At 30.4% G+C, this 16,257-nt stretch overlaps 1 protein-coding gene and 5 non-coding genes across 6 annotated transcripts; all 6 read right to left on the reverse strand.

Moving 5' to 3' along the window:
- Window positions 1–27: 27 nt before the first annotated feature.
- Window positions 28–4,148, reverse strand: LOC123298893 (nuclear receptor subfamily 2 group E member 1-like). The gene is made up of 6 exons (XM_044880991.1): window positions 4,012–4,148; window positions 3,832–3,947; window positions 1,641–2,159; window positions 1,086–1,282; window positions 756–1,005; window positions 28–302 (listed from the first exon to the last, which is right to left on the reverse strand). Exons 1-6 carry the CDS (start codon window positions 4,146–4,148, stop codon window positions 28–30), a joined length of 1,494 nt encoding a protein of 497 aa, XP_044736926.1.
- Trnah-gug lies at window positions 1,488–1,559 on the reverse strand. The gene has a single exon. It is a non-coding gene; the product is annotated as a tRNA-His (tRNA).
- Window positions 4,149–4,809: 661 nt separating the features above from the next.
- Trnah-gug lies at window positions 4,810–4,881 on the reverse strand. Its single transcript has one exon. It is a non-coding gene; the product is annotated as a tRNA-His (tRNA).
- A 7,762-nt stretch (window positions 4,882–12,643) lies between these two features.
- Trnah-gug lies at window positions 12,644–12,715 on the reverse strand. Its single transcript has one exon. It is a non-coding gene; the product is annotated as a tRNA-His (tRNA).
- Window positions 12,716–15,536: 2,821 nt separating this feature from the next.
- Window positions 15,537–15,608, reverse strand: Trnah-gug. The gene has a single exon. It is a non-coding gene; the product is annotated as a tRNA-His (tRNA).
- Window positions 15,609–15,713: 105 nt separating this feature from the next.
- Trnah-gug lies at window positions 15,714–15,785 on the reverse strand. Its single transcript has one exon. It is a non-coding gene; the product is annotated as a tRNA-His (tRNA).
- Window positions 15,786–16,257: the final 472 nt, after the last annotated feature.

Consider the following 16,257-nt stretch of genomic DNA (forward strand, 5'->3'; position numbering starts at 1 on the left):
AGACGTTTATCTGATTTTTTTTAGCAATTAAGATGATGATTTAATCATATCAATTAATAATCGTTCAATTGCAACATCTCCAATTGTCTTTTTAAACAATAATTCTTCCAATGATCGTTTCGATAACGATTGTACGGCAGGTAAAGCCAATAATAATTTTCCAAAACGAACAGCACCACGTTTATCGCCACTATTTAAGCGATGTAATCGATTTGATGTTGAATTACAATATTCTTGTAACATTACATAAGTTTGATCTTGGAGTAATTCAACATGACCAGAATCCGCTAAATGTTGGCAATCTGAAACATACAAGTTAATGATAATTAATTTAAGCCAGTTACTGTATATATTAGAGCTTGCAACAGGTACGGTAGTTCTGATTTTTTGCTGAGCTGACCTTTCTTCAGTTTCTGACGAGTTTAAATTCGAATTCAGTTATTTAAATCTTTTTTTTAACGCCATGAAATAGTAGCCGCCATGTTATTACGTCATACGGCTATGTAATAAACTAATAAGTTTAAATTATAAGCAATTATCATACAATTGACGTCATTACCACAGAGGAAAATGCGTCCATTGTCGTTTCAGTCAATAATTACGCACGAAATTTGATTGTGACACTTTTGTAATACTCTATTATTGATTCGGGCACCATTATCAACAACTCATCAAAAACTGTTTAATTTAACGCAAGATTCTCCTTCAAGGGACAAGGCTATTGACACAATTAGTGGAAAAATCGTTAATCTTACCTGATTTAAATAAAATCAATGCTTTTAGACAAGCGTATTCAGTGTGATCAATTTGTAAGAGGGTTAATCGTGTCACAATATCTCGTAAACGTTTGGCATCTTCTTCCAAATTTAATGTTTTCGTTATGTTTGTCGTTAAATTATTTATTAATACACTTTCATCTATTGGTAACGTCCATTGAGCAGCTGTTAGAATGAATAATTCGCCCCACGATTCTTCCAAAAGTATATTTTGATCTTTATGTGATAACTATTCCAAAAAATAGAAAATTACAAATGAATATTTAAGGTTCAAAAATTGTTTGTCCAAATATATTTTCAAAAACTTACTTGCAAAAATGATGGAATTGTTCGAGCCCATTTCACAGACAAAAATAGTAGTTTTGCCGCAGACTCATAAATATTTTCACTAGGGAAAATTGTTGATGATATCGTTGTAGAAAATGGATTAAAATTATCTGCCGTAACCATTTTTTGTTCGATTTTATTATTATTAGTAATTTCAACCATTCTGCTGTTTTCAACAGCTGAAATTAAAAAAAAAAATTAGTAGTTACCAGATGGCCGCGATCAGGGCACGAACCTGGATCATAAATCGGGTCAGAACCACTAAACGATAACGACTATTAAAAGATTTGATACGATTCAAAATATAAAAATTAAATACATTTAGAAATCTAGATACATAAAATATAAAAAAAATTAACTTCCACCGTGACAATGTTAGCACATTGCCGTGACCAGGATTCGAACCTGGGTTACTACGGCCACAACGTAGGGTCCTAACCACTAGACGATCACGGCTATTGGAAGGCTTGTTTCAACATCCAAAAAATAAATTCCGTTGACTTTTATAGTACATCTGATAAAATTTTTTAAAAGTACCTGGTGATTGGGTAACACTTTGTGTATTTGCTTCCTCTGAACTACTAACTTCATCATCATTACTTGCTTGCCGATGTGCTGTAGAATTATTCAAATTATTTACACTTCGTGGTAATATTACAGGATCAATAATTTCGTTCCCAATTCCCATCGTATTCAAAAATTTTCCACGAAAATATGATGGAATTGAAGTTGGTGAGAACATTGTTGGATAAAATAAATTACTTCCATATGAATTTGTGGAAGGCGCCCCTGGTGGAGCTGATGGTGGTATGGTCGCTTCAAATCCATTTGGTGGTATTGTTGGTATTTGATTCGTTAAAAATGGATGACGATTTTGTATTGTTGGTAAAGGAAGACCTGCACCTCCAGTTGTAAAGAATGAATTATGAAATTGACGTGGAAAAGACATTCCAGGAAATGGTAACGGCAGTAAATGTCCTGTTAATGGATTTGTGTGTGGTCCATGATGATGGCCATGTGGTATACATGATCTTGGAGCTCTTTCGTGTTGGACGGCTAGAAAAAAAAATTAAATGTAAGTTATCTCTTTATTAAGTTTAATAAAAGTTGAAATTGACCTGCAGCGACGCGGTCGGATAACTGCTAGTAAGATATAAATACGATATGTATTTATTTTAGTATTGTGTATCATGTTTAAATAGAATATTTGATATCTGAGTTTTTAATTGATATAAAAATAAGATGAAAAACACACCCTTTGTTTAAATAAATATGTCACCCTCACGCTCACCCCTCTTTTAATATCAATTAGTTTGAACACTTGAACCACTTAATAAAATAAAATATTCTGCTAATGAATATATTAATTTATACATAATGGAAAGATTTGATTTCATTTCCATGTTTTATGATCTATTGTCACGTTTTTGTCGATGTATAGAGTGTTTGGTTAATAATTAAGGGTGTAAGGTGGACATACGCGGAGTTAAAACAAATGTGAATCTAGAAAATTTTTTGTGGAAAGCAATATGAACTTTTCATGAGCATTTTTGATTCATTGCCATTGTTTAACTTAAAAAAACACACCAAATCTACTTCATTTGTGATTGAATGACAAGTCTCTGAGATAACGACTGAAATTGCTCCAAAATATCGCCTTTCGTATATTTTTTTTACCGATATCTCAGGGTCAAAATTAGCCTAGTAAATTATTTTTATCCTAATCGAATACAAAAATTTTGTTCCGATTTTTTACAATTTTCTTAAGGAGAGTACTTTGAAAAAATCGAATAATTTCCACGGTTTGATGAGTAGTTTTTGAAATATCGTCTAAATTTGATAATTGTTGGTTTCGAATTTGATAAAATTTAGTTTATAGAGTAATTTTGACCCAAGAATTATATAAATCGAATTCCTTTACCTATTAGAAAGGCAGTTTTTGAGATATCACCTTAATTCCTGTACGAAAAAGCTTTTATTTCGAAGCGATTCTGAATATATCTCGAAAAAAACACATCTAATTGTAATATGAATTGTATTTTTATATTTTTTGGGTCTTAATTAATCTGAAAAATCCATAGACACTAATTTTGGTTGATCTTGCGATTGAACAACAAATTTTTCATGTAACGATATATGATATCATCCCTGGTATACGATTTTAATCAATAACTCAGGAACCACCTGTCCAATCGTTTAAACGATCCGATTTTTCTATTATTTGGGTCTCAGGATACAAAAAAAAAATTATGTACACGAGAAAAGAGTACACTTTATTTTTCTTTTCTTTGTACTAGTGAGACATTTTTTCATCAACTTTGCATCGTCTACGGTGTCATGTTTGTAGTAATAATTTGTTGTGTAAATGAAAATCTTGTATCGAAATGTTTTTTGGGAAAAGTCTAATAAAGTTATAGTAATTGATTGTGTACGTGTTATTGAATGCTAGATGCATTCCTGAAATACACATTGCCTATAAGTATTAAACGATATGTGGTGACATCTAGCTATCGACAAGCAATTAATGTTTCAATTTCAAGTGGCTTTTTTTTTTTGTATTTGTATAAAAATATTGATATTTTGTTTACTTTTTTTATTGAATAACAATTGATCATATACAAAAAAATTATTAAAAATATCTGGTTATGACATTTTCAATAAATTTTATGAGCAATATAAACATTTGATTAAGATATGTAAACAATTTCAAGGATAATATTGTACTTACCATCTTTTTTCATATTTACTTGCAAACATTTTCGAAATCGACATGCTTGACATTGATTACGTCTGGTTACATCCACAACACAACGTCCATTTTCCTTACAAACATATTCTAAATTTCTGAATCATAAAAAAAAGTTCAATTAGAATATGTATAGCCGTTTTTAGTTATTTTATAAGCTACCTTCGAATACTTCTTTTAAAAAATCCTCGACAGCCATCGCAACTAGCAACTCCATAATGTTTGCCAGAAGCTTTGTCACCACAAACTCGACATAAGACTTCTGGTTTGCTATTTGGCAGTGTTGTTCGGTCATTCATCTGGAAAAATTTTGAAATAAATCCAAATGAAATTTTCTTTTTAAATCGTAGTTTTCATTAGTATAGAAAAAGGTAGGAGCAAAAAAGTGTTTTTTTTTTGTTTTGCGAAATTTTGCATAGTATTCATAGTTAATCTTGGATACAACGAATAATTTTTTTCTATTACAAAATCTCGTTTTTCCATAAAATACATTTGAAATGATGAAATGAATGGCATTTGTATGTTATTTCTCCTATAAGTGATTTTCTTTAAATCCTTAGGCATCTAATTTTCCTAGTTCTAACAGAATCCACAATCAAATAAAAATTCAAAAAGGACATAAAAGAAATGAAAAATTAACATTTATTAAAAAAAAAAGTCAATGAATGTACAATAGGGGTGGGGGGTTGGTGGTTTTTTGTTTTTCAAAAAGTAAACTGTTACACAACTCGTAAGCATAACATATTGAATAATTAAATATGTGAAGTATGACACCTGTGAGTGACCTGCGACATTCAATCTACTACCCCAAACAAGCGCCGCCAATCCGATATACCAGTGGTTTTGTTTTATAAATATAATTATCGACCCTTATTTCAATAAAGTGGTTGAAAATACTTTATAATAATATTTTATATAATTTAAAAAAAATTAACTTCCACCGTGACAATGTTTGCACATTGCCGTGACCAGGATTCGAACCTGGGTTACTACGGCCACAACGTAGGGTCCTAACCACTAGACGATCACGGCTATTGGAAGACTTGTGATGCTGTGCAAATAATAAAAGTAGTTTCTACTCATTGATGAAAGTAATACAAAGAACGATCAGAAAAAAATACTTTCAAATATTTTAAATATTGTTCACTGTTTTTACTTTTTCAACTATTGAATATACGTTTTTTTATTATTATTATTTATTTTCTTTACAAATATTTCAAAAACTATAAGATACAACCGGATCAAGTAAAAATTTATTTAACAGATATTTGTATAATTTTTTCCCAGGTATATTGTACTGTAACCCTTAAAATGAAGAATAGATTCTGGAGTCCAAAAAATTTAATTTTGCTCTCTCACATCCAAATTTGATCCAATTTTGATAAACCAAGTATGCAATCCTACTAAATTTGGGCCATACTTTTCAAATTTGTGATCAAAATTAACTTAGCTATAAAAGGTTTTAAGAATGTGGAGTCCTGGTCTCAAAATTATGCACAAAAGTGATAGCTACCGATAAACTGACAACACAGCCGAAAAGAATAATCCAAAATTAGTGGGTCTCAAAAAAAATTCCAATAAGATCGGATCAAATTTGCCTTTGTTATCAAAAAAATTGAATTTTTTAACTTTATGACGTCATCAGAATCCAAAAAATTTAATTTTGCTCTATCACTTCCAAACTTTATCCAATTTTGATAAACCAAGTATACAATCCTACTAAATTTGAGCCATACCTTTCAAATTTCTGATCAAAATTAACCTAACCCTAATAGATTTCGAGAATGTGGAGTCCTGGTCTCAAAATTATGCACAAAAGTGATAGCTACCGATAAACTGACATCACAGCTGAAAAGAAGGGCGTTGCCACGCCCTAGCTACGGACTTGTGCTTTGATAACTACTCCCAGAATCCATTATCCAAGTTGAAGAGAAGTAAAATTTTTAAATCCTACGTTCTATTGAAATAGTGAATAGTTTTTATAATAAATATAAACATAAAGTAGATATAGTATGTAATGTATGTAATGTATGTATGTTAATAATTAATGTATGTAAAGCTTCGATACATGGGTAACGACTTCTAGTCTGATTGGGCGACTTTTGGTTTCATGTTTTACACGAGACCTAACATAAACGGTTATTATATCATATTTAATTCAATATTGAACATATTACAAAACTCTATATTATTATTTTGTAATATTTATAGTACTGAGTGTCAGTACATCATTTATGACGTTTTTGGGTTTGTATCTCTTACCCTGCAAATATTTACAATGGCGATCTTATTATTCAAAGTTTCTTGACCAGGGTCCGGTCCCAGGGAAAACAAAAATGTTCCTTGCTGGGAAGTTATTTTAATGTGATATCGACCAAATCTCCACAGTGAAGAACTTCGAATAAATCATTGAATAAAATCTAGCTAAAAGCAAGTGAAATTAAACAATTGACTGAGTTAATTGTTAAAATAGCATATATAGACTGTGTTGATTATGGAATTGTTTGTTTTTTCACTTCATATTAGTTAAGAGAGATAGCCAGTCATAAATACATGTCACACACACCTGACTGGTATGTATTATATATACTGTACAATGTTCGAATCTTTTTTGCGCCCTTACAGGTAAACAATGATGTTTACGAAAAAATGTTTCAATCAAAAGTTGTTTATTTTTTTATAAGGAACATTTCTTATATTTAAACTTTTCTTCTATCTCTAACGGTTTACAAGATGAGCCCTACGGATCCAAGACCCAATTGACCTATGTTGCTCATTTACGAACTCGACTTCACTTTTTACCGTCCTGAGCATGCTATAAAATACGGTGATTTACCGGAAATGGATTAATTAGGTGATTTTATGAACACCTTTACCAAAATTTTGTTCGCAGCATCAATATTTTTAAGCGTTACAAACTTGGGACTATACTGAGTATACCTTGATATATACAGTCAAACCTGAGTAAGAGAGAACTGGGTAATAAGCGAGAAAACTCTACAAGTAAGAATATTTCTCAGGTCCCGAATTTTATCCTCTCAAAAATTTGAAATTTAACCAAAATTTTTTTCATAGCATCAATATTTTTAAGCGTTACAAACTTGTGGCTAAACTTAGTATACCTATAATTACCAACAGGCAACAACCACGAAAACTGCTCCAGCATTGTATCAAGTCGGGATGATGTACCAAGGTATAAAGAATGGCTTATTGTCATTTTTTGAAAATTTTCTTTTTATATAATAAAGGCTTTATGGGATTATTTATACTTTCGCTTTGAAATAGGTGGAAGTGGAAGCGTTAGAAAAATAATTTTAATGAATAAAAATGTATTAAAGTTAAAAAATTTAATCTTTTGTTTGGTTTTAAAAATTTGCTTAAAATAAAGCTTTTCAAGCTCGGTATGTTTCTAGAGTGACAATCAATATTAGTTCAAACAAGCTTTCATAAAGGTTATATTTATGAATTTGAAATAATCATATATTTATCTTTGAAAATTCTATTTAATTATACTAATTTATATTTTAATTTTTTTTTTTTTTTTGTAAAATATTTTTTATTTTACAATTATCATAAGCATATAGTATTTACCATAATATTTATGAAGATAAATTTAATAAAGGGCTGTATTTTACTTCCATATATTAAAATAGAATTATTTATGCAATTTTGATTTATTGCATTCAGAATTTAATGAAACTTAAGGCATGTTGTCCATTATTATATCATAATTAACCAGTTAAATTTTTAGGGGCCTTCAGAGAACTGAAAAAAGATATTTTAAAGATATTTTAACATTGATCCTTATGGGAAATCACAGATTTTATTTTATTTCAAAAAATTGGACGTTCAGATTTTCAGTTCTCAATATTTAACTGGTTAATTATGATATAATAATGGACAACTATGCCAAGTTTCATTAAATTCTGAATGCAAAGTCTATTACCGATAGTACTACCTTAATGTTCTCAACGTAGCTGAATTTTTAATTTATACAAATGATATAGTAAAATTATGGTGAAAACGCTTGTTCCATTCAATTTTCTTGTAAAAACGGTATGTTGAATTCACTGATCTGCGCTCCCATTCATAAGAAATATCCGTATACTTATCAAATATAACTGCAGATAATTAAATGCCTTTTTGTTAAGTATTGACGTATTATTTTCTTGTCTGTATACATTCGGAGGTCGTCTGAAGATTTAAATTTAAATTTTTTAATTTGTATTTTTTGTTTAATTTATTGAAGGGAAAATAATATTATTTTAATATGAGACAGAAAACCGTTGAAATATTGAAAATATATTCATTCCCCCTCTAACAAAAAAAAAAGTGGTGTTATAAGTTTAATCGCTATGTGTGTGTGTCTGTCAGCCTGTCTGTCTGTCTGTGGCATCGTAGAGTCCAAACGGATGAACCGATTTTGATTATTTTTGTTTCTTATGAAAGGTAATTTAATGGGGTGGATTCTTGGCTATGTCTCAAGTGCGTGTTTAGGGTTTAGTACCCGGAACAGCTAAAAAATAGGCGATGATCCTTAAAACAGTTCAGTTTGGAGAAAGCTCTCAGGAAAAAGGATTAATAATTTAATGGATACGGTTCTTAAGGACATCTCAAGTGCAAGTTTAGGGTTCCGTATCAAAAAAAACTTCACTTGCCTACACTTTTTTTTTGTGTGAAAAAATAAATATTATTTTGAATGATTTATTTCATCAATTTTATTACACAAAAACAAGGGCGCTACCAGTCTGTGGTTCAGGGAGCAGAATGGTGAATCTATATAGTTTATAATGTAGAATTTAAAAATTTTAAAATAAAAAAATTTAATTCTTATGTGATTCGTACTAGATTAAAAGTTGATGAGCAATCCCATAGATTTATCATCGCATTCTTTTATCGCTGACTTTTTTAGGATATTAAAGATCATTGTACAAAGTACATCGAACATTCATTGACATTATTTAATACCATTTTTATTTATTTATTTGTATTGTTTTCAATAAAAAAAAGTTAACAGTTGGTAAAATACGACATATAATTATTACATTTGACTCTACTTCCGGTTGTGCGTAATATATCTAATATTTGATTTTTATATAATAACAAACAAAACATGTCGTGATTACATTTTTAATTTCGGAGTCAATTAAAAACCATATGGAGTTTATTAACTTTTTTAACTATAAAAACTAATTTAAAAAAAAACTATTGACAGCTTCTAAAATCAGTATGCCCAAAAATTGGTAGTAAATATTGATGGAGATAATTGCAGTAGATTGATCTTGTAAAGATTCCTCAAGAGTTGAAGTTCAATCATTAGCTTTTATCAAGAATTTTGGGCGGATGCATGGGGGCGTTTTAGGTCATCAAACACTGTATTCTCCATTAAAATACATTTCAAATAGCGCTCAAATTTATAACATTCTTTTTTTTTTGATCGGTGGTTAATCATATCAAATAGTTATATCACTCGTTTCTCCTAAAAACTATCCAAATGGTTTTCTAAGTACACGGAGATTATTAATTCCTTATGTTAGTCAACCATTCATTGAGTGGTCTCGGTATAATAGAACACTCGAAATCGAATAAAAGTGGTATCAAGTGGTTTTAATTTGTACGATTCAGAAAATAGTTTTAATTTATATTTAAAATTTTTGGAAAAATTTTTGAAAAAGAAACTAAAGTTTCTGTGATATTTTTTTTGTAAATACTTTCGTTAATTTCAGTACATTTTGATTGATTGGTTTTCTAATCGAATAACCTTAATCAAAGTACCAGAAATATAATAAAAATATGATTTTATTATATATAAATTATTATAGGAATGAGTATTATATGATGACTTACATAATAACATTTTACGCTACTATCAATCGTAGAGTGGGTGATTTTGCACTTCCATATACAGATTAAAATAATTGTAAAAGGCTCGAAAATTGCTCATTTTAAACCATTTAAAGGCAATTTTTAAAAACCCTTTTGTATATCCCGCCAAACCGTCACCAAATTAGCAACGAGTAACATACATTCTTTTATAAAAGTATGTACGATTATGTCTCCATTTTTTCAAAGGGGTACCCCTTAAAAAAAATTGCAAAAAAACGAGAAATTTTTTTAATCTCCAATTTCGATAAAACTCAGTATATAAGGTAATTTTGACCCAAAAAGTACAAAAATCGGATGCATTTAATGACTAGTCGAATAGTTTTTGAGATACGGAAAAAATCAAACCAAATATTGCGATTCTGGACCCAGCGGTTTTAGCTGTGCTTTGAAGGATCAGTCAGCTTCCATTTACATAAATATAGGATAGATACCATATGAGATCCATGGTTACCATCTTATATATATTATTTTGATTACACAAACAACCAAATACCCTTAGAAAGTGGATTTTAAGGCGTCAATTAGTCGTTATTATTTCTTCTCCACATTTCAACTTTCAACAAAATAAACTAATAAACTTTCGAAAACGTTACTTGATAGATTAACCCTTATTCGCACCGTGCGCGAGTTTCGTTTAAATGGTAACGATACACTACTTTAATTATAGAATTGTATGGATGCATATATAATTGTATGGATTGCATTTATGACTTACATTGAAATTTTAATATTATTGTGTCACAAATTTAAATAAATAATCATGATAATTTATATTTGAAACATAGTATTTGTGTAATTTGATTTCTTATTTTCACAATTTTTTAATGCATTAAGTTTAATTAATTAGTATTTTTCAATAATTTTAATTTGACATTTCTATAACATTAACATGTAAAGAATTGCAAATTAGTCATAACAGCGTCCTTTAACGCCAAAATTTTCACTGGAAACGCTGGCATCGATTTTATTGTCCCTGCCATGACTACGCACACAACGAATATGCATGCATATAGACGTTATATGTGAAATTAAAACCACAAATATATAATATTTTTCCTACATATTATATATTTTATCGCTTCATATATGTATAATATTCCTTTGCCTGGTTTGTTATTGTCAATCATTAAGCATACGATGACTTATTACACAATATTTTTATTAATTGTGTGAATTTGTACACTTGTTCTGTCGATACCTTATGAATGGTATCTATGTATGTACGACGTATATTACGTATACGATTATTTTATATCGATAACTGTTATCATGTTCGATATATTATGCATTGCTTGCTTGCTTGCTGTAGGGGTTTTTACATCGGGTACAATAGATATTAGGAGGTTTATATAGGAAGAATGGAAATATATGGGGGTGTAAGAGGGTGGTATATATCTTAATAAATATGTGAGCTTTTGTTGAAAAGCTAAGTTTTATAAAAGTATATTATATGATGGATATATTCTTTTATAAAGCATTGACATTTTAAAGTGAAATGAGGTTGTGAAGCTAAATTTGTAAGCCAGGTTATGTTAGGTTAGAGTGGCTGTCCTGTGGTAGGACACTCTTAGACCATAGGGTCCGTTGTGATATCGAAAAGGGTTGGCCCATTCCCGGCCACTACTACTTGCAGCCGTTTAAGAACAGCAGGAGAGCTTTAGGTCGGAGAGGTCGTCAAAGAGAGGCTGGCTCAAGTAAGTCCATCTCTTCATGACATGAGCTGGGCAGTGACAGAGAAGATGAGACATTGTCTCCTCCTTCTCACCGCTGTGACAGCTCCTGCAGTAGTCGTGATACACTGCCAGGCCTAAGCGTTCAGCATGCTTGCCGCCTAACCAGAAGTAGTAAGCCAACAATACCTTAAAATTTGGTTTATGGAAATACATATAACTGTCTTTATTTTTAAGGAAAGTTATTCGAAACTAGATCATGAATTTACAATCAAAATACGTCATCCAAAACTATTTCTCTCTATACCTTATTAATATGAATTTTTTCGCCTTTCTGTCTTTCTCAGATATCATGCACTCTCACTCCCATGGATATACCTTAAAAATGTTCCCAAAAAATTACGTTTTCTTAGGATCATCTTTAAATCATATATGTGTACCCATCTACGTTTTTAAGTTAACAACGATAGCTCGGACCGAAGAATTGCCCCGAACAGCTAACGCGATTTTACAGATTCTAAGAAACAAAGAACTTGAACCTAAAGAAATAAAAAAAGGTATTCATTGACACATTTTTAATACTCGACGCGCTAATTCTTGAAACTGCTTACGGAAGCGAAATTTCTTAATGCGCCTTTGCTTCTCAGAGCTAAGTATTCCATCTTTATGTCAACATTAAACATTTGATTGGCTAAATTTTCTTTTTTTTTCGCAGTTTGATGGGATGAGCTTAGAAACACCAATGTATGGACAGTTAAAAATTATGGGCTCAGAAAGTGAAGAGAGTGCATTTCAGTGTCTAAAAAAGTAAAAACGTAAGCCACGTTGAAGGGCTAAGTTAGTTCGAAAGTCTTCTTTAATTCATCCCAAACAAGGTGAGTGTAGACACAATTTATATCTTTAGGAGACGAATATTGTATTAACAGCCAATGAAATCTAAAGAGAGAGATCTAAAGCTTCCTGAACTTCAATTCCCTCATTATCCCTTTGACCACTCTTTATGATTGTAAACCTAAGTATCTATTCGATAACTCGATTGAAACGAGCTTTACTGAAGTTCAGATCAAAAGTCTATTTAGTGGCTAAAGGAAAAAGCCTATAATCGGGCAAAGCAGAATAATAGTGTGATAATTGTTTATAAACTTCGAATTGTCCAGCTGAATGAATATAAAGAGTACGCAGACAAAAGTTTAAAAAAAAAGTTAAAAAAAACTTCCACCGTGACAATGTTTGCACATTGCCGTGACCAGGATTCGAACCTGGGTTACTACGGCCACAACGTAGGGTCCTAACCACTAGACGATCACGGCTATTGGAAGACTTGTGTCTCGATACAAAATACAAGAATCAGGTAATGTTAATCTTTTTATCCATAAGTACGAACTACTTTATTAGATAATCTGCATTATTTTTTGAAGAAAGTCATCTTGTTTTATTCAAATTTACAAAATAATAAAATCAAAAAGTTTACTTCTCGTTGCTAACACGCAGCATATTTTTGATGTAATCTTTTATAAATTATTTGATTTGAACATGTAAAATATAGAACCGATGCTCATTGTATCAAAACCAGGCATTATCTTTAATCTTTGTTATAGCAATAGATATCATCAATATCTATTATATCTCCTCTATAATATATCTCCTCACTTGGTTTTTTTTGTCCCTATGTTTCGTTATCACTTTCGTTATCACGTTTTAACATTTATAGGATAAGAGATAGACGAAAAATTAAACAAGCTTAACAAGCTAGTGTCTTGATGTCGATTTTAAAGTATCTTTCGATATAATTTGAAAATGTGCGAGAATAGAAGATCTCAAATAAAAATTATAATCGATTGATAAATATGAAAGATATACTCAATTAAATAATTTTATTCGGATGTTATTCCTCTCTTTCTATTTGTACATTTAAATCCTTCATATTTTTGTATCTTTGATGTTATCCAATAACTGATATGATTTCGCATGATGTTTTGGTTACACTAACGCAATAAAAAAAGTTTAGGATACATGCCTATTATTTTTGTGTGAATATTCCGATGTTATTAGCTGAAACGTACATTTTGGTTTTTGAAGTTTATAGATGGTTAGTTCATGATGAAACTAACTGTTCATATTTCTAAATCTAGTTTTTTAGATGTTTTTGGGTAATCTAAGCAATCGCACCTAGTATAGGCATTATATTATAACGAAAACAGATTAAACATTTTTATAATACGGTGAGCTCCTGATCTAATATCGAATATTATAATCATCATCGGAAATTGAATATTTATTGACAGAAACATGTGCTACAATGATAAAGTATTTTTTTATTATGGGACAGGAGGACGCATAACTATGACATTGGATAAAAAATAAAGTTATACGAATAAATTTCATGGTTATTTCTTTTAAACTTTTTTGATTTGATTATTATTATATTAATATTTTATTTTTTATAAAATCAATCCATATTGTTTGAATAAATTTGTATACAAAATTTTTGCTGTGTCAATATTTTGTGGGTTTACAGGCAGTACCTATACATAATTTATAAGAATAAACCTTTCTAAGCTTCTCAATACGAAATCATTCAGTCGAAATATTTCGACAATCTTTGTTTAATCGTTAAATAAACACGTTTTTCTATTGTGCTTTAAACCAGCTTATATCTAAATCACTATTTACTAGCGGAAAATTTGTTACGCTATAATTGAGCTATAAAAATCATACAAAATGTTGAGGAGGTAAAGTTTGGAAAGACCGTCATGTATCTTGAATCGAAATAATGTTTCTGTATTGCGAATTCTTAATGTTCTCATTATTTTGTTATATTTTATAGGTCACTATGAGATGTAGTTTGAACCTGAAAAAACTCCAACTAACCCCGAGTCTATCAAAAAGAAATTGAAACTTTTACTGAACGTTTTAAGTATGAAATGCCTTTAAAAGAAACTTGCAAATTTTAAAATTTATCAGTCACACACCTTCTATAGTGCGCTTCTCGAAAAATGAACTGTACAATTTGATGAAACTCGGTGGATGGGGTAATTTTGACCAAAAAAGTATAAAAATCAGGTTAATTTAATGATTGGATACAGAGTTTCAAAGATATCGCTATATTTGGATCGATTTTAGTCCGTATCTCAAAAACTATTCGACCAGTCATCAGATGCATCCGATTTTTGTACTTTTTGAATCAAAATTATCTTATATACTGAGTTTTATCGAAATTGTAATTTTTTAAGGGGTATCCTTTGAAAAAATCGAGAAAATCGGAATAAAAAATTTTGTTTTGGATTTTGATGAAACTCGATGGATGGGGTGATCCAAAAAGTATAAAAATCAGGTTAATTTAATGATTGGACTTATAGAAAGTTACAATGTCAGCGAGTATCATGGGAAAAACTTCATTTTCGAAAAAGTTCCCCGCCAAAAAATTGAAATCCCTAAAATTGTGAACAAAAAAGAGAATAAGTGAGGGCTATAACGTGATAGCCTTTGTTTTTAAAGGAAAAATTGCCCAGCAAAATCGGCGAGTATCCGCTAGTCTAATCTATAAATATAATATTATGAACAGAAAATTCGCAAAATCGTCGAATCAGGGAATCCAACATAAAAATACGAACATATTGACATTTCTAATTACAATTACAGATAAGATAACCCTCTCTTTCAGTCTCAAATAACATATAAATTTTTTATTTTTAAATACAAAGTGATTTGTATTACTCAATAAATAATTACACCAACAACGATAATTATTATTATAAAAAAATACACGCACTTATATAATAGACCACCCCCTAATATTTATCTTGGATATTTATAAGAAAGGGGTTGTGTTATTATTTTAACTAAGGGTTGTTACAATTATTATTTAAACACTCAACAAAAATAGGAGAGTTATTATTTTGTAAAACATATGTTGTAATTCACATCTTCAAAGGAAAAGTTAATTTTTTTGGGGCATGTATAAAAATATACGCATACTTCCGTAAAACGGAACTTCCAATATTTATAGAAACTTCTAAAAGTGATTTGTTTGAAAACATTCATCTTTTTTAAAAGGGTGAAGATTTTTACTTCATGTTCCATGCAAAAGAAACTAAAAATTTAACTTCCACTCTGACAATGTATGCACATTGCCGTGACCAGGATTCGAACCTGGGTTACTACGGCCACAACGTAGGGTCCTAACCACTAGACGATCACGGCTCTTCGAAGTGATGGTAAAATATATTTATCTGAAGATGTTGTGTTAAAAATAACCAAGCAAAAACAACTAAAAATTTAACCTCCATCGTGACAATGTATGCACATTGCCGTGACCAGGATTCGAACCTGGGTTACTACGGCCACAACGTAGGGTCCTAACCACTAGACGATCACGGCTCTTGGAAGTGATGGTAAAATATATTTATCTGAGGATGTTCTGTTAAAAATAACCAAGCAAAAGAAATTAAAAAAATAACTTCCACCGTGACAATGTTTGCACATTGCCGTGACCAGGATTCGAACCTGTGTTACTACGGCCACAACGTAGGGTCCTAACCACTAGACGATCATGGCTATTGGAAGACTCTATAAGCAATAAAAAGAATACTTACTAAAAATTTATTAACAACGTTATTGATGTAAACTTTAAAGAACAGAATACAAGGGGACAGTGGAAAACTTTGAGAGTGATATTGACTATCTGGTTCAATTAAACCATCATTTTTGTACCCCGATAGATAGGTCTCATCCTTTTTATTTGAAATTTCCTTGGTGCACGTACATCCTTAACCATATATCTCAAAACTCAGATTGAAGAATCATCCGATTTTTTTCAGGATGATGTTTTTGAAAGGTTTTACAATTGATA

The sequence above is a fragment of the Chrysoperla carnea genome, chromosome 4, assembly GCF_905475395.1.
Source record: "Chrysoperla carnea chromosome 4, inChrCarn1.1, whole genome shotgun sequence".
In the NCBI taxonomy this organism is placed as follows: Eukaryota; Metazoa; Arthropoda; class Insecta; order Neuroptera; family Chrysopidae; genus Chrysoperla; species Chrysoperla carnea.

Bases quoted from the DNA above. Each gene is read 5' to 3' on its own strand.
- LOC123298893 (XM_044880991.1), bottom strand. From the start codon at position 4,148: ATGAATGACCGAACAACACTGCCAAATAGCAAACCAGAAGTCTTATGT. The intron at 2,160-3,831 runs GTAAGTACAATA...TTTTTTTTCTAG, and splicing joins AGTAAATATGAAAAAAGATG to CCGTCCAACACGAAAGAGCT. The intron at 1,006-1,085 runs GTAAGTTTTTGA...TTTTTGGAATAG, and splicing joins CAATTCCATCATTTTTGCAA to TTATCACATAAAGATCAAAA.